Source organism: Aythya fuligula, chromosome 28 (assembly GCF_009819795.1).
Source record: "Aythya fuligula isolate bAytFul2 chromosome 28, bAytFul2.pri, whole genome shotgun sequence".
In the NCBI taxonomy this organism is placed as follows: domain Eukaryota; kingdom Metazoa; phylum Chordata; class Aves; order Anseriformes; family Anatidae; genus Aythya; species Aythya fuligula.
This window is the reverse complement of record NC_045586.1, coordinates 356,179-378,737: the sequence shown is the minus strand read 5'-3', so window position 1 is coordinate 378,737 and position 22,559 is coordinate 356,179. Positions and strand designations below refer to the sequence as shown.

The 22,559-nt window shown below is 69.2% G+C and overlaps 2 protein-coding genes across 2 annotated transcripts; both read left to right on the top strand.

The window, feature by feature from the left end:
• The first annotated feature begins 3,785 nt into the window (after window positions 1–3,785).
• On the top strand, window positions 3,786–13,689 carry EFNA3 (ephrin A3). Its single transcript, XM_032204263.1, has 5 exons — window positions 3,786–3,895; window positions 12,386–12,675; window positions 13,188–13,253; window positions 13,393–13,470; window positions 13,568–13,689. The coding sequence occupies exons 1-5, from the start codon at window positions 3,786–3,788 to the stop codon at window positions 13,687–13,689; spliced, it is 666 nt and encodes a 221-aa protein (XP_032060154.1).
• Window positions 13,690–18,899: 5,210 nt separating this feature from the next.
• On the top strand, window positions 18,900–21,586 carry EFNA1 (ephrin A1). Its single transcript, XM_032204262.1, has 5 exons — window positions 18,900–19,012; window positions 20,587–20,882; window positions 20,974–21,039; window positions 21,312–21,362; window positions 21,471–21,586. The coding sequence occupies exons 1-5, from the start codon at window positions 18,900–18,902 to the stop codon at window positions 21,584–21,586; spliced, it is 642 nt and encodes a 213-aa protein (XP_032060153.1).
• Window positions 21,587–22,559: the final 973 nt, after the last annotated feature.

Here is a 22,559-nt window from a genome sequence, read left to right as displayed (position 1 = left end):
CATCTCCCTAGCGGAGCTCACCTCCAGCCCCCCAGCCCCTGCCACGCACGGCATGAGACCACCAGCGAGGTGGCCCCATGGCCCTGCACCCCTCTTCCTTCCTTGGTGCCACCTCCCTGCCCTCGGATGACGCTGCCTGGACCAGCGGCACCTCCACCATCCCAGCTCAGTCGTGGGGCTGCAGTGCCAGCAAGCCACAGGGGGTCCCGTGGGAGGCTCCCAGGCCGGGGGTCCCCCTTCTCCCCAGCATGGGTGTCCCACCCAGCACCTGGCACTGCCACGGGGGCAGCCGGAGCCCGGCGCTCACAGAGATGCTGACGCAGCGTGACCATCCGTGAGGCCTTCATTCAAATTTAAAGACCGACACGTGGACAAAAAAAGGAAGCGGGGAGCAGGGCACAGGGGGACCGTGCGGCGGCGAGACCGTGCCCCAAGAACACCAGCCGTGTGCACCCCCCGGCGGGCCAACAGCACACACGAGCTGCGGCATGGGGCTGGACGTGGCCGTGTCATTTGTAGGTCTGAGCATGGGGCTGGACGTGGCCGTGCCATTTGTAGGTCTGAGCTCTGCCCAGAGGAGCTGGCAGGAGCTCAGCTCCGTGCAGAGGTGCCCGAACCTTTGGCCACCTGCTCTGCAATCCGGGGGCTGCAGCCGTGGCCCCGCCGCCTGCACTGCGTGTGATTAGCATGTTCTTGCCGTGTCTGCTTGGACACGCGCTGGCGCCTGGCTCCTCCCCAGCAGGTCAGGAGCCCTGAGCTCAGCGTGTTCGGGGACGTGTAGGTGTGGCTGGTGAATATTTCATGCCCGCGTTCACCGAGCCCTTTCTTGGTTACACTCCTGCCTCCTCCCCGCGTTCTCGCCATGTTTATTTATTTAATGAATTATTTATCGGCTCCCCCTCTCGCTTGGCTGGTCGCTGCTCCGCTGCTGCCCCCCCCACCCCCCCCCCGCTCCAACCCCCCCGGCGCCCAGCCCAGCGCGATGATTTATTGAATGCTGGCTCTGCTTTGCGGTTGCGACATGCTGTCACAGGAAGCCGTGGTTAAATATTAACCAGAGCAGGCGACGCGGGTCCCCCTGCCCCGCCGGGCACACACGGCCCACAAGAACCCCGTGCCCACCCCAGCCCAGGCACCGCGGGCTCGTGGTGCCCCCCCCAGGGACAGGGCTGTCCAAGGACAGGGTGAGCCCTGCATGGGGCAGGAGCTGCAGTGCCGGTGCCCACATCCACCTGCTGCTCTGTTCCGACCCCCCCCCCCGTGCCCCCTGTGTTAACGCACAAATCTGCTGGTCCTCACCGCGACGGGTGCAGGGGGTGGAAGAGCCGGGGGGGCTGTGCAAATGGAAGGGGCGGGGGACCCCCGGCTGCTTCATGCCACGGCGCTCCTGGAGCTGCTGGGAGAGCTCGAGGCCTCTCGCATCCTCCCGAGAGCGCAGCCGCCCGGCTGGCAGTGTCCCCAGGCTGTCCCTGCTGCAGCCGCCGTCCCCTGCTGCTGGCAGCAAAATGGAGCCGAGCCCCTCCGCGTGCAGGGCTGGGGGGGGACGGGGGGGGGTCTGCAGGGTGCAGGGGGTGCTGCCAGGTGGGTGCCGACACCCACCAGTGGGTGCACGGAGAGGGCAGGGTTCACTCGGCCATCCAAGCCCCTCCATCCCCGCACCTGGGCATGACGGTGCCGTGCCCCCCCCTCCCGTAGCGGGGGGGGGTAACGGGGTGCGCGGCCGTGCACGGGGTGCTTCCAGACGGGCGAGCGCGTTGCCATGTGCGGGGTGTCTCCATGTGGAGGTGTGTGTTGCCATGGGTTTGCCGAACGATGGCGTTTCCATGGCTGCAGGCGCGTTGTTGGTCGCGGTCCCTTCCAGAGGTGCGCACCCCCCCCAGCATCGCCCCCCCCCCCAATCCTCCCAGCACCGTGCCCCAGCCCTGGGACAGCGCAGGGATGGAGCCACCGCTGCTGTACGGGGGGACCCGGGTGCCTCGATCCCCCCTGCAGCCCCCGGCCCCCTCCTGTGCCCCCCAGCTCTCCGCCCACCTCCCCCCCATTCTTCCCCCCCCCCCCCCAGGCCAGCCGGGGCCCTTTCTCACATGTTGTATTTTCTTCACTTCACTTCTCCAGATGAATAATTAATGGATGCTTTTTTGGTCCTCCCGGTTGTTCCACCAGCACCCTCCCCCTTCCTGGCAGGACTCCGCTGGGGGCTTGGCCCCCCAGAGCTGCTGGTGTGGGTGGGGGCCACCGGGCTGCGGCACAGCCCTGCTGAGGGCACCACTGGTGGGAACAGGGACCAGGGAAGGACGCAGCACGTGCTAACTGGAAGCGAAACCTGGCAGAAAGTGGGACCAAGTGACCTGCCCTACCCCAGGCACCGCTGCCCTCACCCCCCTCCACGGTCTGGGGCAGCATCCACTCATCTGGAGGGTGCTGGGGAGCCCAAAAAAGGGGCCCCAAGGGGGATGAGGCTCTGCTCCCACTGGGAGGTCCTCATCATCTGGCAGCAGAGCCCCCCAGGTTACACCACATCCCCCTGCCAGCCCCAGGAGCAGCCGTGCTCGGGCACAGGGGGCATGGGGAATGGGCGCTTGGCCCCGCAGTGCCCTGGCCACGCTCACTGCCTCCACGAGGCGCTGGGCCCGGCAGCACGGATGCCAGCGGCAGCACCCAGGGCTGGCTCAGCAAGCTCGGCGGTGGTTTCGATAGCCTCCCGGTTTCGCTTGCAAGCTCCTCGAGCCGCCGAATCCCCAGGTCATGTGCAACGCAGAAGCAAGGGCTTGGGTCAGTGCCGGCAGCGGGCACGCGCACACGCTCGGCCACGCGCCCATGTGCAAGCTCGCAGCGAGCCGGCTGTGTGCGTGCCAGTGCCTGCACTGGTGTGAGCGTGCTCGTGTGCGCACACGTGTGCCGGGGCGTGGAGCGCCTGGCACATGGGACCTCTGGGCGGTGCCGCACCAGCAGTTGCTAAGGGAACTTGCTGAGGACGGGCAGCTCGGAGCTGGCACCCAGCTCGATCCCTTCCCGCACGGGCCCTGGGGATTGGTGCCCAGGGAGCACCTGTGTCCCCCCCCCCCCAGCTGCCACGGGTGCCCTGGGCACCTCTGCCCTCCACGGACGTTTGGGGGAATCGAGCCACGAGCGTGGGGAGGGCGAGGGGACAGGGCCAGCGGGTGGGTGCTCAGCCAGACGGGCTCCTCGGGGCAGGACGGGGCAGAGCCTGGCGCTGTGACCGTCCTCCCCCGGCATCCGGGGTGCCCTGGCTGGGTGCCCTCCTGCTCTCTCCGGTTGCCCAATGGCCCCCGGGCGGCCAAATCTGCCAAACCCCGGCCCCCCCGTGGCGCCAGCAGCACGCCGACACACAGCTCTCCCAGCCACGTGAACTTCTAGGGGCTGGGGTGCTCAGCCCCGGCACCCCCCCCAATTGAGGGGCTGGGATTCAGACCCGGTGCCCCCACCCGTGTGGGTCCCGGTGAGCCCCCCCCCGGCAGGACACGTTCCCGGTGAGCCCCCGGTCCCGGTGGGAACCGAGCCCAGCGCTTCCACCTGCGGGGGTCCCGGTGGGACCCGAGCCCCTTTCTCCCCCCCTTCCACCTCCGCGACCCCCATTCCCGCCGCCCGGTGCCGGTGCAGGCGGGCCCCGGGGAGGCGGCGGGCGCGGCGCGCGCGCGGGGGCGCGGGCGGCGGCGGCGGGCGCGCGCGGGGCGGAGCTGGGCGCCGGGGGCGCGGGGCGCGGGCGGCTCCGGCTCGGTTCTTCCATTCATTGGGATCGCGGCGGGCTCCGCGGCGGCGGCAGGATGGCTGCTCGGCTGCTGCCCCTGCTCCCGCTGCTGCTCTTGCTGGGCCGGGGGCCCCCGGGGGCCCTGGGCAACCGGCACGCCGTGCACTGGAACAGCTCCAACCTGCAGTGAGTGCGGGGCGGGGGCGGGAGTCCGCCGGTACCGGTACGGCGGGGGCAGTCCGCCGGTACCGGCGTGGTGGTGGGGGGGCAGTGTGGGGGGCGGTGGTGGCGGCGGGGGGGTCCCCGGCGCCGGTTTGGGCGGGGGGCGCCGCCGGGAAGGACGCGGCGGGGGCGCGCTGAGGATCGCGCTGAAGGATGCGCGCCCCGGGGGCGGCGGAGGAGGGGTGGGGGGGGGTCTGCACCGGGCCGGGGGCGCGTGCATCGGGACCGAGCCGTTCCCCCTCCCACCCCACCCCCGGTACCGGTGCCGGTGCCCGCGCGACGCCCCCCGTGCGGGCGGGGCTGCCGGGGCACGGCCCCCACCGGCCGCTCCGCTGCCCCTCCCGGGCCGCCGCACCTCGCCCTTCCCGCGGGGGCGGGGGCCGCTCCGTCCCGGTGCACCGATTTTTGTGTGTTTTTTTTTTTGGGGGGGGGAGGGCAGGTATCCGGGCCGCCCTGACCCGACCGGCGGCGGCGGAGCGGAGTCCCCGGTGCCATGGTGCGAGGCGGCGGGGTTGGGGGGGGGCGCGGGCACCGCCAGGGTCGGAGCCCTCCGGCTGCGGACGGGGCTCGCCGCCGCACCGGGGCTCGGCGGCACCCGGTGAACCGGGGCGCAGGGCGGCGGTGCGGGCGGGGGTCGCTCGGTGACACCGGGGCCGAGCCCTCCCCGACGGCGCGGGAGCTGCCGGCGGTGGGGGTCTCGCGGACCCCTCCCGGGGCGCCGTACCGGCACCGGGGTCCCGCAGCGCCGCCGTTCCCGTGGCCGCGCCGCCAGACGCCCCCCCCCCCGCCTGTCTGGGCGCGGGAGCGACACCGGCGGTGCGGCGCGGGGGGGGGCTGAGAGGAGAGGGCGGCGGGACCCCGCTGCCCCCCGCACCGACGGGTGGCGACGCAGCCCCGACACGGTGACATCCCGGCCAAGGTGGATGCGAGTGGCTGGCAGCCCCCCCATACTCCCCCCCCCTCCTACCGGGGCTGCCGGCTCCCCCGGCGGGGGCTGCGGGGGCGAGTGGATGGGATTTGGAAGCGAAGCTGTGGAAATTGCCGTCGCGCCCACGGCTGCTGTCAGCGGAGCTGCAGGGAGCCCGGGGCGATCGATGGCCACGAGCGGAGCCAGACCCACGGCGTGGCCCCCACGCCTCGTTGGGGGGGGGTCTGTGCGCTGCCCTCGTCGGCGAGGGGGGGCCGGGTGGGCACGTGGCACCGCTGCATGGGGTGGGCACGGCTGTGCCGGGGGGGAACCGTGTGGGCTATGGGCACAGATTGATCGGGCTCCTCCCTGGTGTGGCAAAAGGGGTTTTGGGGACCCCAGGGGGTACGTGGACCCCCTCCATGGGAAGCGGGGGCTCCAGCCTGTTGGGATGGCCCCTCTCCCTCACCCATTCTGTGGTGCGAGTGCTCAGGGTTGTGGCTGGGGGCTGCGCCCAGCCAGCGGGACCCCCGCCACCCGTCCGTGCTGGGGCTCCCCCAGGCTCCCCATGACCCCGCACCCCTTTGTGCGGGGAGGGAGTGTTTGCTGGGCAGCTCCTTCCCCTCTCATTGATGCTGTGTCTCCAGGCGGAAGCCCAGGCCCCATAAATCGTGCGTGTGTAAGACGTGCTGTGCCGAGGCGCAGCACAATGGCAGGGCGCTCGGCTCGTCCCACTGCTCTTGGGCACCTTCCCACACCCCGCTCCTCCGGCCAGACCCCGCTGACACCCCCATCCCCGCTCCGTGACATTGCCAGGACCCCTGCGGATGGGTGATTCCTGTGCCCACCCTCGTCCTGCTGCTCCCGAGGGGCTGCCTCTCCCCACCCCATCACCCGCAGCCGGCGCTGTGACCCTGCGCTGCCCTCGCCTCCTCCTGGGGGACAGGGTGGGGGGGTGCCGGGGGTGCCCCCGCCGTGCCGTGCCACGGGCGTCGCAGCCAGCTGCCTGTGCCCACCGCGCACGCGTCTCTGGCGCGGCTGCGAGCGTCCAGCTCAGGGCACGGGCGGCGCGGTGGGGGCGGCTGCGGCAGAGACGTGTCCCAGGGACTCCGGAGCGAGGATATTTATTGTTAGGCAGTGCGGCAGCTCGGCCGCAATTATAGCCGCACGGCAAAGTGTCTGGATTAGATAAATTATGGGGGGAATTAGGCTCCCTGGGCCGCAGCCTGCAAATCCCAGCAACCCCAGTGCAATCAGAGCAATAAACAAGCCCTGCACAGCACCCGCGGGGCTCTCCGGGGAGCAGGGCGTGCGCCGCCAGGCTCGGCTGCAGATCTGTCCTCCAGGGGTGCCGGCTGCGGCAGGAACCCCACAAATGTATCGCAGCTCTGCACCGCTCCGGCCACCGCGGCCGCTCCCCTGGCTGGGAGGATGTCGCTTGTTGCTTGCTGGCGCGCTGCTCTGCTGCTCCATGTCCCCTTGCCACCACGGGAGACAACAGGTTGTGCATGGAGGACAAGGGAGGCAGAGAGGGCAGGGCACCCCTTTATGCAGCGGTTTTGGGGTGCCTGGTTGCGAAGCCTGGGGTGGGGGCGAAGGCAGGAATTGAGGCTCGAAGGCAGCGGAGGCTTCTGGCCGTGCTCTGCGTGCCGTTTGTCTGGGTGTGCTTTCCGTCTGTCACGCTGTTTCTGCTGGTGGCAGTGCGAGGGGTGCGGGACGATCCTTGGTCCCTGCCCTCCGTTCCCAAGTCCTGCCAGGAATGGGTGCGGTGGCACGGGGCAAAGGTGCGGGGTGGCCGTGTCCCACCCAGCGCTGCCATTTGGGGCCACGGCTGCCTCCCAGTGGCACCCTGCGGCCAGGGGCTGGGAGCTCTGCAGGGTGACCCCCAGGGTGCCACCTCCCTGCTGGGTGCCCCGTGTGCGAGGGATGGGGACAGCGACACGGGGTTTGTCCCCACACATGGGCACGGACATGGCCAGCTGCCCCCAGCGAGCCCCCAAAACCATCTCTGGGGTCTGCCCCGCTGGCTGTTCCTGCAGAGCCGCGTCCCCCAAACCCACGTGCCCTAGGAGGTGGCAGCAGACACATTGCCCCATGCCGGGGGGACACCGCAGGGCCCAAGGGCTCGGCTCGGGGTGCTCAGCACCACGGCTGGAGCTGTGAGGAAGGGGTACGGGAGGTGCCGGTGGCCGGCCAAGGCAGGGGGGTCAGAGCCCACCTGCGTGCAGGGAGCGCCCAGCATCGTGCAGCCCCCCCCAGCCGCCACTGCCACCGCTGCGCTCACCACTTCAAGGCGGCTTTTATCTGCCTGACTTTGTATTTCAGGCGGCGAGAGCTGGAGCAGGCTCTTGAGAGAGCCCTCGTGAGGAGCAGCCTCTCCTGGGAGCATCTCACGCAGGAGAGCGGCCGCGGCCCCGCCGTGGGGCAGGGGGGGCGGCACACCCGGGCCCCCCGAGGGTGCTGGGTGCCGGTGCTGCGGCTCCATCCCTCGTCACCTGTGGTGTTTTGGGGTCCCCCCGTCCCCCGCGGGCATCCAGGAGGGGGGATGCTGCAGGTGTGGGGCAGTTACGCCATGCAGGGTGTGGATGGGGGGGGGGGTCACTTCCCACCCCCAGCGTGGGTGTGGAGATGGGGAAAGTGGGGATTGCACCTCTCCGGCTGGTGATGGCCAAGTCCCGGCTGCCAGCACCCATACCACGGCATCCCCATGTGGGCTGGGGGCAGCGGGGGGGGTCAGCCACCCCCACCCACAGCCGTTCCCCCCACCCATGGAGATCTCCCTGGGGTGCAAAGCCCCGGCTGCCCGTGCAGTGCGGGGTGCTGGCTGTGTAGTAGGAGGCGCTGCCCGGGGGCAAAGGGTGTTGTGCCCCGTGAGTCACCGTGCGGGGCGGCTCCGAGCCCAGGGGATCGCAGGGGCCGTGGCCGGTGCCCCGCGGGGTTCCCATGCCGAGGGAGGGCCCCGTGGGGGCAGGAGCTGTGGCATCGGGGCGCAGGGGCTGAACCGAGGGTGCAACAGGGCTGGGGCCACCCGCTCCTGCCCAGGCTGGTAATTGAGTCACCGGTTGCAGATTGATGGTTTAATTAAAACCCAATTAAAAACCTCATTGATCTTGTTAGCAAAGCAGGAAGGTACGGGCTTTAGCAGGGATTAAAGGGATCGTGCAGCCATCGATACGGACGGGGGGGGGGGGGGTGCAGGGGCACCTGTAAGGCAATGCTGGGGACACCGTCCGGGGGCTGTGGCTGTGCCTGCCACCCTGGCATGGATGCGGCCCCATCCGCCCGCTCCCCAATCCCTTCTCCTACTGCCACATCCCCGAGAGATTTATGGCAGCGCTGGGGAGCAGCCCACGGCCCCCCAGGAGCTCCGATCCCCCCCCACGCACGCCCCCGGGGTGCGAGCCGGGGAGGTGGCCCCAGGGACAGGGACACCGTGTGCTAGCGATGCCTTTTGTGCCTGCACCTTGCGGCTGCGCCAGGCGTGAGCCAGGCGTGCCGGGGAGGGGGGGAGCACGGGGGGGCCGCCGTGGCACCGTGCCACCCGTGCGCGTGGGCTGTGTCGCAGGCGCTGTCTGCCGAGCGAGCGCGCGTGTGCGCGGCCGTCTGGGTGCCGTGACTTTGCAGCGCTGCCTGCGTGGGGAGGGGGACGTCCGAGTCTGTCCCTCTGTCCGTCCGTCTGTCCATTGGGGGGGGGGGACCGGCCGCAGCGATCGATGCGCCTTCACCTCTCGCTGTCGCGCGGAGTGACTGGAAGGGGAAAGCATAAATCAATGGCACTTTTTTTGTTCGCCGGCTGATCGATGGGCCCCGGATGTGCCGAAAGGGCAAAGCTCCCAGAGCCAAACAAAGGGCTGGGGGAGGGGATCCGCCGTGGCCCCCCGCACTGTCACCCGCACTGGGGGACGCCCCACATCGCCCCAGTCCCCGGCACTGCCCTCAGCACTGTGGGCCGCCAAGCCCGGATCTGTCCCCAAACGCTCCGGGCGTTTCCTGGGACGGGTCCCGTGGCACGGGGGTCGCCGTGGGGGTCTGGTCCCCCCTCGTGCTGCTCCTGCCAGGGGTGGCCCAGGCGTGCTGCAGTGCACCAGGCGCTCCGTAGCAGCGCGTTAGCGAGCGTGCAGCGCTCAGCCCAGATTTATCGCAGCAGATGGGAGCGGAGCAGCCGCCCAGCTCGCCAGTGGCTGCGGCGTGCCAGGTAGCCGGGGTCCTGCCGGTGCAGGGCCCACGGGCGCCGAGCCCAGCCTGTGCTCGGGATGGTTCTGCCAGGGGAAATCCATCTGCCCAGCTCCGACAGGATGCTGGAAGGTACCACTGCTTTGCGAAAGCCCTGCTCTAAAAATGCAGTCGTGCAGAAGTGATGCTGCCCATTCTGCTCCCGCGCTTAACCCTTCGGGCCCTGCCGGAGCCCAACGTGTCCCGCCAGCCACAGCAGGGCTGTCTGCACCCAGAAGGGCTGCGGGATCTGTCCCGGCCGGGGTCGCCTCTCCCTGGGGCTTCCCGATAACCATGTGGGCCGCCAGGAACCTGGCACCCTGCGCGCTCTCTAGGGTGGGTTTTGGTGGGGAAAGGAGGCTTGGGACGTCATGTTGGGGTCTGTCCCATTCTTCTGCCTGAAAGCAGGGGCTGTGGGTGCTCCAGTGGTGGCACCAGGACTGCTGGGATTCAGGGGCATTGAGCCATGCCCCGCCGTGTCGCTCCTCACCCTGCAGATGGGTCATGGGGGGCTCACACGGTGCAGGAGCCGAGGATGCAGCATCGCAGCCAGAGCTGCTGCAGCCCCGGGAAGGGGTGAGGACACCCTGGGGCTGCTCTTCCCCCGGCACCAGGGAGCTGGCAGCTCTCTGGGTGGGGTGAAGCAGCTCGTGTCCCTCCAGAGCCCCTTGCCATGCCCCAGGCCATCACGGCACCCCAGCTCTGCTGCTCTTGGGGTGTTCCCCAGCCCCTTCTGGCTGGGGACGGTGCCCTAATGCCTGTGAGCTCCTCGTGCACAGTGGCCATGGGGCTTGTTGCTGGCCATGGGGCTCGCTGCCATGGGGCACGGAGCCCCTGCAGCACCTCCTGGGCTCCCCTGCACCCCTCCGCTGCAGTGCTGGCATGCCCCAGCCCCATCCCTGCCTGGGGAGCAGGGCCCTTGGTGCCCCAGGGGGAGCGCTTGTTAATTAGCGAGGCTGTTTATCAGGAGCCGTGTTTCCTAATGGGCCCCGGGGGGGGTCCCAGGTGGGGGCTCCCTCAGCGCTGGGTGCACCGGGGAAAAGGAGGGCTTCCAGCCCCGCTGCTCCCCGGCACAACATTTCCCTCGGCACAGCGGGACGCGGCGCCTGTTTTCACTCCCGTGCAGCCCCAGGGGGGGGCACGGCTGCCCCAGCTCCTTGCTCCTGTGGTGCTGAGCACCAGCTACCGGCCCCCCCTCGTGGTGTGGGGCAGCTGGCTCGGGGTGTGCTGGCGTCCCAGCCCTGAGTCCCGTATGGAGTTAATTGCAATTTTCTCCCCGGGGCCATTTCTTTAATAACAAGCTCTCTCCCCCCCCCTCCAACACCTCCCTTTCACACCACATCAAAGGTGGAACATGAAAGGTCGCCGGCACCGCGCGGAGCAAGGGTGGCTGCCTCAGCACCTTGATGTCGGAGGAGTTGCCCGGCGGCCGGCGGCTTGCTGGGCTCCTGCCTCGCCGGGCTGTGGGGCTGGGACGGGGAAATAGCGGCTGCGCGGCGAGGGAGGTGCCATGGGGGGGCTGCTCCCTGCCCCGAGGGGTCTGGCTCGGAGCCCCCCCCGGCACTGGCAGCAGCGCCAGGAGGGCGCCAACGCTGCCGGGGTCCCCGGTGGGTGCTCGGCCCCATCCAGTTCTCTCCACGGTGCCCATTCGGGGCACTGCGTGCCGGGTGCCCCGGGCCCTGGCCGGATGCCCGGGCTCCCCAAACGGTGCCGGGGGCAGTTTCCAGGGTGGGGCGTCTGCACGCGCAGCCTTGCCCGCTGCCTGCCGAGCCCTGCCAGGCGGCCATGGGAAGCTGCGCTGCGGGCACGGGTGCCAAGGGGTCCCCGAGCTCTTCGCCAGGGCCTCGTGCGCCAGGATTCACTGGGAAAGGAGGGAAAGGGGCCGTGGGGTGGCGGTTCCAGGGGAGCGGGGCGAAGGGGAGGCTGCTCGTTGCTCCAAAAGCAGCGGGGTGGTGGCACCCGGGGGTGCAGGGGGGGTCCCTTTGCTGCAGCGTGGCCACCGGGTGTCTGCCGAGCTGGGTGATGGAGCCAGGTCTGGTCGTTGTCGCGGGGCTGCTGCGGCATCTCAGTGCGGAGCCAGCGCCTCGCAGCGCCGGTTGGTAATTAATTGGCAGGAGCAGGGGGTCAGCGCGAGGCAGCTTGGCTGCGAGGATTACCGCGGCCGGGATTTCAATCGGGCACGGATTAGGAGCCAGCGGAGCCTCTCCTGAGTGGATCTGAGGGGATTGCCGCTCCTAATCAATGTAAATGAGGCTCCCCCAGGGCCACCCTTTACGGCATTAACAAAATAACGGGATTAGCCAGAGCGGGGTGAGAAATCCTCTCTCTGAGCCGCGGCGCGTGGCGGGGCTGGGGCTGCGGGGCCGGGTGCGCAGTGGGCAGCCGCTGCGGCTGCCAGAGCACGGGGAGCACTGGGGCCATCGCAGATGGGGGTCCTGAGCCCCTCCTGGGTATCCACGGCCGTGCTCTGCCCCAGGGCTGTGCAGGCTCTGTGTCCTCCAGGGTCCCTGCATGCCTTTGGGACCCTGGTGTCCCTCAGCCCTGCGCACTGCTCTGTCTGTCTGTCTGTCTGTCCTCGTGCTCTGAGGCTGCCTGCAGCCCCCAGCACCCCCGTCTCACACTCCCGTGCTCACACAGCGGTGTCACCCGTGCACGTGGCTTGGCATCCGTAGCATCCTTCCCTGCGTGGCGGCATCGCTCCTGCCTCAGGGTGCCCAGGGGGACGGAGAACGCCCGGGAGCCCCCACCCCAAATCAAGCCCTGGGTCTGCGGGGCACCAGGCTGGGGGGAGTGGGATTGTGGGGAGAGGGGTTTGCCCAGCCTGGTGTGGGGACACAGGGTCCCCCCATTCCATATCACAGAGGTGGCCCAGCCCCGCTCTGCCCCCAAACCCCAATGGCACAGCCCTACAGGAGCAGACCTGGCTGCAGCCCCCATGGGCTGGGGGATGTGGGGCAGCCCCAATGTGCCACGAGCTCTGGACCAACATCCCCGTCCGTGCCATCTTACTGCGTTGCTCAGCCCCACCGCTGCCTTCCTGGTGTCCCGTGGGTCTGGGGGGCTCGCAGTTACCCACGGCAGCTGCCCTCGGGTGTTGTGCCCGGTGCTGCAGCGGTGCCTCTGGGGACAGGGTCTGGGGCCTGGAGAGGGCTGGATCCTGCCCCAGGCTCGTCCCCACGCAGGGGGTCCATGGGGCTGAGGCTGGGCAAGGCGGGTGCGTGGGGTGGCTCGGATGGGGGGGTCAGGAGGTTGGTGGGGGGGACAGAGCATCCTGGTTGGCATAAACAGGTCAAGCACGGGTGTCTCTAACCCCGTCCCCATCCCTTCCCTTGCAGCCTGCGGCGGGAGGGCTACACGGTGCAGGTGAACGTCAACGACTACCTGGACATCTACTGCCCGCACTACAACGCCTCGGTGCCCGAGCACAGGCTGGAGCAGTACGTGCTGTACATGGTGAACGCGGAGGGCTACCGCACCTGCAACACCAGCCAGGGCTTCAAGCGCTGGGAGTGCAACCGGCCCCACGCGCCCCACAGCCCCATCAAGTTCTCGGAGAAGTTCCAGCGCTACAGCGCCTTCTCGCTGGGCTACGAGTTCCGCGCGGGGCAGGAGTACTACTACATCTGTACGTGGGGCAGCAGGGTGGGACGGGACCCCCCCCAAAAACCCCTCAGCTGGGTCCCCTGAATCCCACCCCAGCTCGTCCCCAGGTTCCAGGGGGGCCTTTCCACACACCCCCAAGCTGGGACCCCCCCCTGCACACCCCTGGCCAGGCAGCTGTGCCCGCCCCTGCTCCGAGGAGGTCCCCTGACCTCAGGGATGGGTCGGAGGGTTTGGGGTGCTGTGGAGGGCTGGGGGCTGGGGAGAGCTTGGGGGTGGAGTTGTGGGGGGTGCTGGTGCAAGGTGGGGATGCCGGAGCAAATCTGGAGTGCTGATGGATGCAGTATGGGGGTGCAGGGTGGGGGTGCAGCGTGTTTTGGGGTGCAGGGTGGGGATGCAGTGTGTTTTGGGGTGCAGGATGGGGGTGCTGCAACTCCCCCCCCCCAGAGCCAGTGGGCAGCAGCTCGCTGAGCCGTGGGGTGCCTGGCACTGGGGTCCCCTCCCCAGGAGCCACCCCAACCAGCTCTTGCTTTGCAGCCACACCGACGCACAACCACCGCCGGGCCTGCCTGAAGATGAAGGTGTTCGTGTGCTGTGCCTCCAGTGAGTAACCCCCGGGGTGGGGGCTGCAGGGATCCACTGGGTCTTAGGGGGCTCCCAGGTCCCCCCATCCCAGCCAGTGGGGCTGCGGGAACGGGGTTGGCCAGGGTGCATCACCCCATCCCCTCTCTCCCTCTTGCAGCGTCGCACTCCGGGGAGAAGCTGGCGCCCACCCTGCCGCAGTTCACCCTGCGGCCCGAGGTGAAGATCGAGGACCTGGGTGAGTCCGGGGCACCCGCACCCCGCAGCCGCCTGGCAGGGGGGGGTCAGGGCCAGCAGCCCCTGCCGCTCCGCTCACCGCCTGTCTCTTCCCACAGAAAACTTCAACCCGGAGATCCCCAAGCTGGAGAAGAGCATCAGCGGCACCAGCCCCAAGCGGGAACACTTGCCCCTGGCTGTGGCTGCCGCCCTCTTCCTAATGACGCTGCTGGCCTCCTAGCTCCGAGCGCGGCGGGGGCCCGGCCAGAGCGGCACCGCGGAGCGGGGACCCCTCGTCCCCCCGACCTGCTGCTGTTTGCCAGCGTGGAGCTGCCCCGGGAGCTGCGCCCGGCCCCTCTGCACCGTCAGCGCCTCCAGCCCAGGGACCCTTCCCGTGCGGGGCAGGGGACGGCGGCACGCGCCCGGCCCCGCTGGGACCTGCATGGGACTCGCCCCCACCCACGTCTCCAGCCCCTGCTGGGGGCACTCGGCTGGGTGCTGCCGCCCGCGCCTCCCACCGATGCCGTCCCGCAGCGTGGAGCCCCCAGCCCTGCCCGGGGGCTGCTGCAGCCCCCCCAGGCGTCCCGTGGCTGGGAGCAGCGCTGGGCCCCATGAGGGCAGGGCGCCGGGCAGCCTGTACATACCTATATAGAGATCTATACATACTGTACAGAGAGCGACTATATAGATATATCTATAATGTACCATAGGCAGCGGCGCTGGCCCCGGGCTGGCTTGTACATAGTCAAACGTGTTGGATTTTCCTCGTCTTCCGTGAAGACCTGACCTATGCAAACGCACAGACACTTTTTGGGGAAAAAAAAAAAACAAAACAAACAAAAAAAAAACAATCTCGACCTTTTTTTCAAAGTGCTTTGGCTGGTGATTTTCATATTCTGCTCTTAGTCTATAAAAAAAAAGGAAAAAAAAATCAAATAAAAGGATTAAAAAAAAACAAACAAACGAACGACCCCCATGTCCTGGCCGTGCGCAGCGCGCCCCAGTGCCCAGCCCTGCCGGTGCCCCCGGGCTGTGACCACGCAGCGGGGTTCAGCGAGCGCCGAGTGCTGGCCCTCCTCGTGCAAACGGACCTTCCGCGTGCCCCCCGCCTCGGGCACAAAAGCGCCACTCATGGGGCTGGCAGCAAGGCCCCCCCCTCCTGCCCCCAGGCTCTTGGCTACCCCGGGGCTCCGCGCTCCCTCCTGGGGGCTCTGCTGCCCCCCGACCCCCAGGCACCGACGTGGAGGCAGGAGGGAAGGATCCAGCTGGGACCTGGCGCTGCAGGAGCCCGGAGCGCGCAGGTAAGGGCAGTGCGGGGCCATCGGGTTTGGGTGACGGGTTGTGTCCCCCAGCCCTGGGGGGGAGCGGGACCAGGATATCCCCAGCCCATCCCTTCTCTGCGGGCTGGGTGTGGCAACAGGGGGGAGAGGAGGGGGTGTGCAGGCACCCCCATGTGCGTGGTGGCCCCATGGGAATCCCGGTGGTCCCCTGCTGGTGCCTCTGGCTGTGCCAGGCACACTGGGGCTCCTGCTGGCACTGGGGAGGTCTCACATGCCTGTCTGCATGGGGGTGCCCCCAGCGCTCAGGAAGGACCATCGGTGCCCCCCAGGGGCTAAGGGATGTGTAGGGAGGGGGCTGCACCCTGGAACCCCGTGGGAGGGGGGCACACCAAGGGGCAATGCAGGGTCTGTTGGGGAGTGAAGTGCACCCAGCCCCACGCCTGGCACCCCACAGCCCCCAAAGGGTGAAGGGGAGCAGGCACCTAGAGCAGCCCCAGGCCTGACCCCGCACCCTGCTGCACCCTGGGCGGGGCCAGTCAGCTCCAAGCGGGGGGCAGCCTGCTCTGCCCACCAGGCAGGGCGGAACAGGGCTGCACCCCCTTTTCCTGCTGGGGACGAGCATGCTGTGGACATAACCTCAGGTCTGGGGGGTTCCCCCGGCCACCCCGTCGGTGTGACGTGGCCGCTCCCCCCCCCCAGCCGGCGCTGCTGGGCGGTGGCTGCGCTTCCCGGCCGGCCTGGGCTTGTCTGGGTGCGGGACGAGGCGGCGAACCCGTCCAACGGGTCCTCGCAGCGCTCCCGGCAGGCGCCGCGCTCCCCAGCTCCCCGCGGCCCCGTCGCGCTCGCGCAGACCCGGCCCAGCTGTGGGGCCAGGGCCCCATCCCCCTGGACCCTCGCCTTGGGGGCTCAGAGCGGGGCTGCCATGGCCAAGCTGGGCCGCGTGGCCAGGTCGGGGGCCGTGGCATGCCAGGTTGCCCAGTGCCGTCCCCATGCTGGGTGCTGGATTTTGGGGACTGGCTGCAGCCCCTGTGCTGGTGCTGGCTCCCCGCAGCACACAGCAGGGCGGGCGGGGGAGCCCAGCGCAGCCCCGTTTGCCATCGTGTCGCAGCTGGGGGAGCCAGGGACTGAGTCAGCCACCCTGGCACGGCGAGCTATGCTTGCAAAATCCCTCCTGCCGCTTGCCTCGGCCTTGGCACCATTCCCCAGGCAGTGCGTGGCACCGCTGCCACCTTGCCGGGTACTGGCCACGCAGCCCTGCTCCGCTCCGTGTCCCAAGGCGCCGCACAGGTGCTTGTGTGAGGACCCCCAAACCCCAAGCAGGGGGGAGCCCTCGATGCAACCCCATCTCTGGGGCTCGGGTGCTCCCCATGCGCAGGGTGGGCTTCCCCAGGACCCAGCAGCAGGTCCTGGCTTGGGCACAGGACGGGTGCCTGGACCAGCCGCATCGCGTGAGGCTTTGCACCGCCCCGCAGCGCTCCTCCAAGGTCAGGGCTGGCTGCACTGTGCTCTGGCCAAACGTGTAAGGGCCTGGCGTGGCCTGACAGCCTCTGGGACTCCGCACTGCCCCTGCCACGCGTGGGGCCGGCCCAGCCTCTGCCTACCTGCCGGGCTGCACGCAGCCGGCGCGGCACGTCACCGCGGCCTTCGCTCCCCGCGTGGAGTGGACGGCTCCCGGCCCTCCTCCGGCCCCACGGCCGCTGACGTCAGCCCAGGTAGTGGCTGGAGTGCACCTGGGTGTCCCGAGCCGATAAACCATAAACGGTTTGTCACGAGCTCGGTGGCCTCCAGCCAGCCTCACCTGCCCTGCTGTGTTTTGCTTCGAGTGCCTGCGGTGCGTAAAGTTTTCACCTTTGACTGGCGAACCGCGCCTGCGCGGCGGGAGCACTGCCTGCTCGTGCATCGACACCGTCCCGCGTGATGTGTGCTGGCCCCATGTCCTGCATGCACGCAGGGGGTGGCGTGGCCGTGACCTTGCACCCCCCTGCTCCTTCCTCCGGCGCGCTGCAGGCAGGCGCCCACCCTGCACAAGGCAACGCTGGCTCCAGCAGTCACCACGTGCCTGCAGCAGCCTGTCCCCCCGCTGCTGAGACATGGAGAGCCAGCACGGGGATGTAACGGGGCACCCTCCAGCCCTGGATGTCCCCAGGCCGTCCCCAGCATGGCACATGTGCTTGTGCCCCCTCCCCAGGCCCAGCCTGCCGCTGCCCTTTTGCTGTCAGCCAGGAAGAAACGATGCTGGGACATGGCCAGGTCCCTATGGCCTCGCTTCCAGCCCTGTCCCATGCGCTGGGGACCCTGCCCCGGGGCTGGGGACCGCGGCACTCTCACCTCCGGCCATCCAGAGTGGGGGGAGCCCCTCAGCCGACAGCACTGGGTGTCGGATCCCAGCCACGTGTGGTGCTCCAGGATCCGTCCCCGGGATGGATGTGGTGCGGTGCTCTTGCCTCACACCAGTGCTTGCACCAGCCCTGCTGGGGGGGCAGCCCCGGGTGCTGGGGTTCGTTCAGCACTAGAAGAGTGGAGGTGCCCTCGGGGAGGGGGCTGCATGCCCTCCCCATCTCTGCCTCAGTTTCCCTGGGTGTCCTGCCTGGCCTGGGGCATGCTTGGGGCAGGAATGGGGACAAAGAGGCCGTGGCGCTGACCCGCTCCACCCTCCCACCGCAGCCTGGCTGCACCCAGCCCAGCTCCTCGCGCGTGACACGCTCGGGCGCTCTGATCCCGGCGGGCCGCGGACCTGAGGGGTGTTCCCGGGAGTTCCTCCCTGTACAAGCCGCAGCAGCGCCGGCTTCCCGGGAGCAGGAGGCCTCGCACAGTCATTCCAGCTCAGGGGATGATGTCAGGCCTGGCCACAAAGAGGGAGGATGAAAGGCAGCGAGCTGGGTCCCCGCTCCCAGGGGAATGTGGGGTGCAGGGACGGAGGGTGGGGAGAGTGGCCCGGGGTGGGACGCGGGGAAGGATGCGGGGCACGGAGCTGCAGCCCCACACAGGCCCCGCACCGGCTCCTCAGGCAGCTGAGAGCTGCGGCGGCCGCTCTCCGGTTACAACCGCGGTGCTGCCGCCTGCCCGAGCCCTTGCCGAGCGTCGGGGGAGCAATCCTCGCACGGCTGCAGCCAGCCCGCACCGCCTGGGCTGCGCCGGGCATGCAACATTACCCACAATCAATGGATCATTATGTAATAAACAAGAGGAAAGTTGTTTTGCAAATGCGGCTGAGTTATCGCTCCACAACACGGCGGCGAAGCATCTCTCTGCCGGCCTTAACGAGAGCGGATCGGTGTCGGGGGCGGACGGGAGCAGGGAGCGAGCAGAGGCCAGGCAGCCAGCAGGGAGCCCGAGCCCCCCCTGCTCCTGCGGCGGGGGCTCAGAGGTGGAAATTTCACAATATCGAACCGACAGAGAGCGAATGTGAGCGGGGTGGGGGCCGCCTGCTGTGTTTGTCTGGCAGAGCCCTGGGGAGCCGAGGCAGCTGGTGAGGGCAGGAGGAAGAGGATGAGGAGGGCGAGGAGGGCTGCGCTGGCTGCTCCCCGTCCCTCTCCCTACCCCCACACCTTATCAGCAGCCGCTCTCAGCTCCCAGCCCCCACCTATCCAGGTGTTTCTGATGTCCCTGAACATCTCAGATAAAGGTTTTTTTTCTATGGCAAGGGCTGGAAGGACAACAGCAAGGCCCCACGTGCCAGCAGCCTGCTGCCTGTGTCCTCAGCAGGGGGGGCACAGTGGCAGCTCCGTGCCCAAGCCCCCCGGCACAACCCGGGTCCCCCCTGGCACAAACACACGCGTGTGCGCACGGGACCCCGGGGCCTCCACGGGTGCCACCGCACCGGGGTGACCCCAGTGACCTCCGTGCCACACCCGTGCCTCCTTCATGCTGCCCCCCGGACCCCCCAGCACAGCCGGGGGAGGGGGCTGCAGACCTCCCACCCCCTCCCCACCTCGTCCCGGTGTGCCTGTCCCCTCGTGGGGATGGGGGGCGTCCCCGCGTGGCACCGTCCCCGCGTGGGGGCCGCTGCCCGTCCCCGCGCCGCCCCCGCCGTGTTGTTGTTGTGTCTCGGCCCCGCGGCCCGGTGAGGCGAGGCGGGGCCGGCGGGGGCGGGCGGGGCAGCGGCGGGGCCGCATTTAAGGACCGGGAGCGGGCGGGGCGCGCAGCCCGGCGGAGCGCACCGGCGGAGCGCATGGAGAGGCTGCGGGTGGCCCTGGGGGCGCCCCTCTGGGTGCCCCTCCTGGGGCTGTGCTGGGCGGCGGCAGCTGAGCGCCACACCGTCTTCTGGAACAGCTCCAACCCCAAGTGAGTCCCGGGAGCCCCCCCGACGCCCCCAAAACCCGGGGGTGGGGGGAGGGAGCGCGGACGGGGCGGGCCCCCGAGGGCGCGGACGGCGGCGGCGGGGCCGTGAGCGGGGTCGCGTTCCCCGGGGCTGCGGGCTTTGTTTGGGGCGGACAGGGGGATTCACGCTGCCCCACTCTTTTTGCTCTTTTCCCCCCTCTTTGCTCCCTCCCCCCGTTCTCCTGACCCGACACCGGGGGCGCCCCCGGGGCCGGGAGGGGCCGGGACGGCAGCGGCGGGGTGAAGTCCGCGGAGCCAGGTGCGGGCCGGGAGAACCGGGAAGGGATTGAGGGGGGGGGAGGCACGGGGGGGCCCTTTCCGTTCCCAGGGCCGAGCGGAGCGGGGCCTCTTCCTTCCCTGGGGGGGTGGCGCGGCGCCAGCGGAGGCGCCGGGGCTCAGGGAAGCCGTGTTGACAAACACGGGGCTGGCCCCGGGTCCCGCGGCACGGGCAGGATGTGCGCGGCCGGCGGTGCCCCCCCCGGGAGGTGGGGGGGCGGCGGGGGTCGTGGGCAGCCCCCGTGTCTGCCCCGGGGCTCGGTCCCCAGGTAGGGCCGCGTTTGTGGGGTGCCCACCCGAGGTTGTGGGGTTCCCTCTGGCTACGCTCCCCGGTGTGGTGTAGGGGTGCCCCCCTTCTCTAGGCCGTGCCCCCCCCACCTTGGTTGTAGGGGTGCTCCCTTACACGCTGTGGGTGTGCCCCCCAGCTGTGTGCCCCCGTGTGCTATAGGGGTTACCCACACCCCCGGGATGTGGCCCCACATGTTATAGGGCTTACCCACACCCCCAGGATGTGCCCCCCAGCCCTGTGCCCCCACAAGTTATGGGGCTGCCCATCCCCCAGCCCTGTGCCTCCACAGGTTATAGGGGTTGCCCAAACCCCCCAGTTTGTGCCCCTACATGTTATAGGGTTACCCACCCACCCCCCCCCCCGGGATGTGCCCCCCAGCTCCATGCAGGGCAGCTCACAGGTGGGGTCCCACAGGGGTTTGGGAAGCTGGAGCCGGCCCCAGCAGGGAGGCCGTGCCTTCCCGAGGCTGCTGCAGCCAGCGAGGTGAGGAGACCCCTCCGTGGCCCCTCACAGGCTGCCTGCGGCCCCCTTCATCGCCCCCCCAGCAGCCCCAGTGCCGTGCAGCCTCCCAGGAGAGCCTCGCTGGCGGGCGAGGTGTGGGGAGCAGCACACTGGAGCCAGGCCGGCTGCCCCCCCCCCAGGCGAGAGCTGCTCACACCTAATGGCTCCCCGGAGCTTTGGGGACAGCCGGGGAGCGCGTCCCAGCCGGTCCCCTCCCTCCTGCAGTGGGGCTGGCCCCATGGGGGGAGGTCTTTTACTTTACCCCACCACAACCAAAAAAAAAAAAAAAAAAAAAAAACACCAACAAAAAAAGCACTCCCAAAAAGCACCGCGGGGCTTTGTGCAGTGCCGAGCAGCTCTCAGGCCGCCCTGTGTTGGGCTCTGAGGGTTTGGGAGAGTCGTGGGGAGTGCTACCTCTGTGCCCCAAATTCCCCCCCCGCCATGTGCTGACCCCCGCCGCCCCCTGCCCCAGGTTCCTTTGGAGCGACTACACGGTGGAGGTGCGCCTCAACGACTACCTGGACATCATCTGCCCGCACTACGAGGAGGGCAGCGTGGCCCCGCACGCCATGGAGCGCTACACCCTCTACCTGGTGGACCTGGAGGAGTACCAGGCCTGCAAGGCCCGCTCCAAGGAGCAGATCCGCTGGGAGTGCGACAAGCCCAGCGCCTTGCACGGCCCCGAGAAGTTCTCGGAGAAGTTCCAGCGCTTCACCCCCTTCACGCTGGGCAAGGAGTTCAAGGAGGGGCACAGCTACTACTACATCTGTGAGTGCCCGGGGGGCTGTGTTCCTCCCCCCCATGGGGATGGGGTCCCTTTGGGGTTTTTCCCACTCTAACTCCTGCCTCCTGCCCGCAGCCAAGCCGATTCATCACCACGGGGAGACGTGCCTGAAGCTGAAGGTGACGGTGCTTGGCAAAGGCAGTGAGTATCTGCGGGTTTCCCCCTGCCGTGTGCTGCTCGCCCTCCTCCCCCCTCGAGGCCTTGGGTCCTCCGCCGGCTCTGCCTTTCCTGCGCTGAGTCACGGCGGGGCCGTGGCCCCCTGCCAGCCCTGGCTGTGGGGCCGGGGACGGTGCCAGCGGCCAGAGCGGGGATGGTACCGGGGAGACCGGGCTCCGTGGTTGGGGGGGTGCCTTTTTGGGGTCCCAGGACACTGGGGCAGCCCCTCACGGCGTGTCTTTGTGTTTGCTTTGCAGCTCAGGCGCCGCCTGCCCCCGCCTCGACGCAGAAGGGGAGGATCCAGGCAGGTAGGTGTTGGAGGACGCGGCCGAGCGGCTGCGGGGCTGGCTCAGGAGCAGGGTGTGGGGCATGGGGGCCACTCACTTTTTTTAATTTTTTTTTCCCTCCCCCTGCAGACGACGCAGCTGCACACGTCCTGAGGAGCGTGGGGCAGAACTCAGCGATGCGGGCCAGCAGCCCCTTCACCTTCATCAGCCTCCTGCTGCCCCTCCTGGTGCCGCAGGGGCTGTGAGCGCATGGCGCCGTGCCACCGGGGATGGAGCCCTGTGGGGTGGCCCCTGCCTGCTCGGGGACCCCCGTGGCCCTACACGCACACCCGTGGCGGGCTTCCCTGCGGACATCTGGGCAAAGCAAAGGATTTGTCAGTATTACGGGGCCAGCCGGCCTGAATTGGAGCAGCCCAAAGCCCTTGGGGCCTGAACTGGAGCGGCCAAAGCCCTCGGGAAGCCGCCTCGCCCTCGTGGGAAGGGCGCTTTTGGCAGCTGGGGGTTGAGCCCTGGACTGGACGGGCTGGGGGCTGGCCCCCTGCCCCAGCAGCACGGAGCTCCCTGCTGGACGTCTCTGGGGGGGGGGCTCAGACTGTGAAGTGTCCCGCGGGAAGGGACACGGTGCTGGCCCAGCTGCGGCCGTGCCCTGGGGCTGGCTTCAGGAGCCTGGACGTGCTCGAGATGCCAGGCAGGCGGCGGAGCGGAGTCGGGGGGGGGGGGACAGCGGCTGCAGCAGCGTCCCCTCTCTTGGGTGGGGGGGCTGAGGAAGCTCCCCCCACCTGATGCCGGAGGGGCACAAGCCCCCTGCCTGGGCCAGCACAGAGGCCGTTTTGCCTGCCTCGATTTGTACAGCTTTGTACAGCTTTCTAACACTGGAATTTTTATACGGTTGTCTTGAATAAATAACTGAGATTATGCCTGAGTATTGTGGAGGGGGGGGGGGAAGGGCCTGTCCCCTGTGCTGGGGGCTGTACCTGGGAGGGGGAATGGCTCCTGGGGGGGTTAATTAGTTAATTGGTGTTTGCACAAGGCTCTGCAGGGGGAGGTGTCCCATGGAGTGGTGCCGGGATTGGTTTCAGGTGGAGGTGCAAAGTCCTCCAGGGCTGGGGAGCAATTCCCTTCCCTGGGACATGGGGGGGGGGCTGTGGGTTTTGGGGTTCAGCTGGAGCCCCCTGAGCTGCTGGGGGTGGTAGTCAATGGGGGGGATCTGGAACCCAG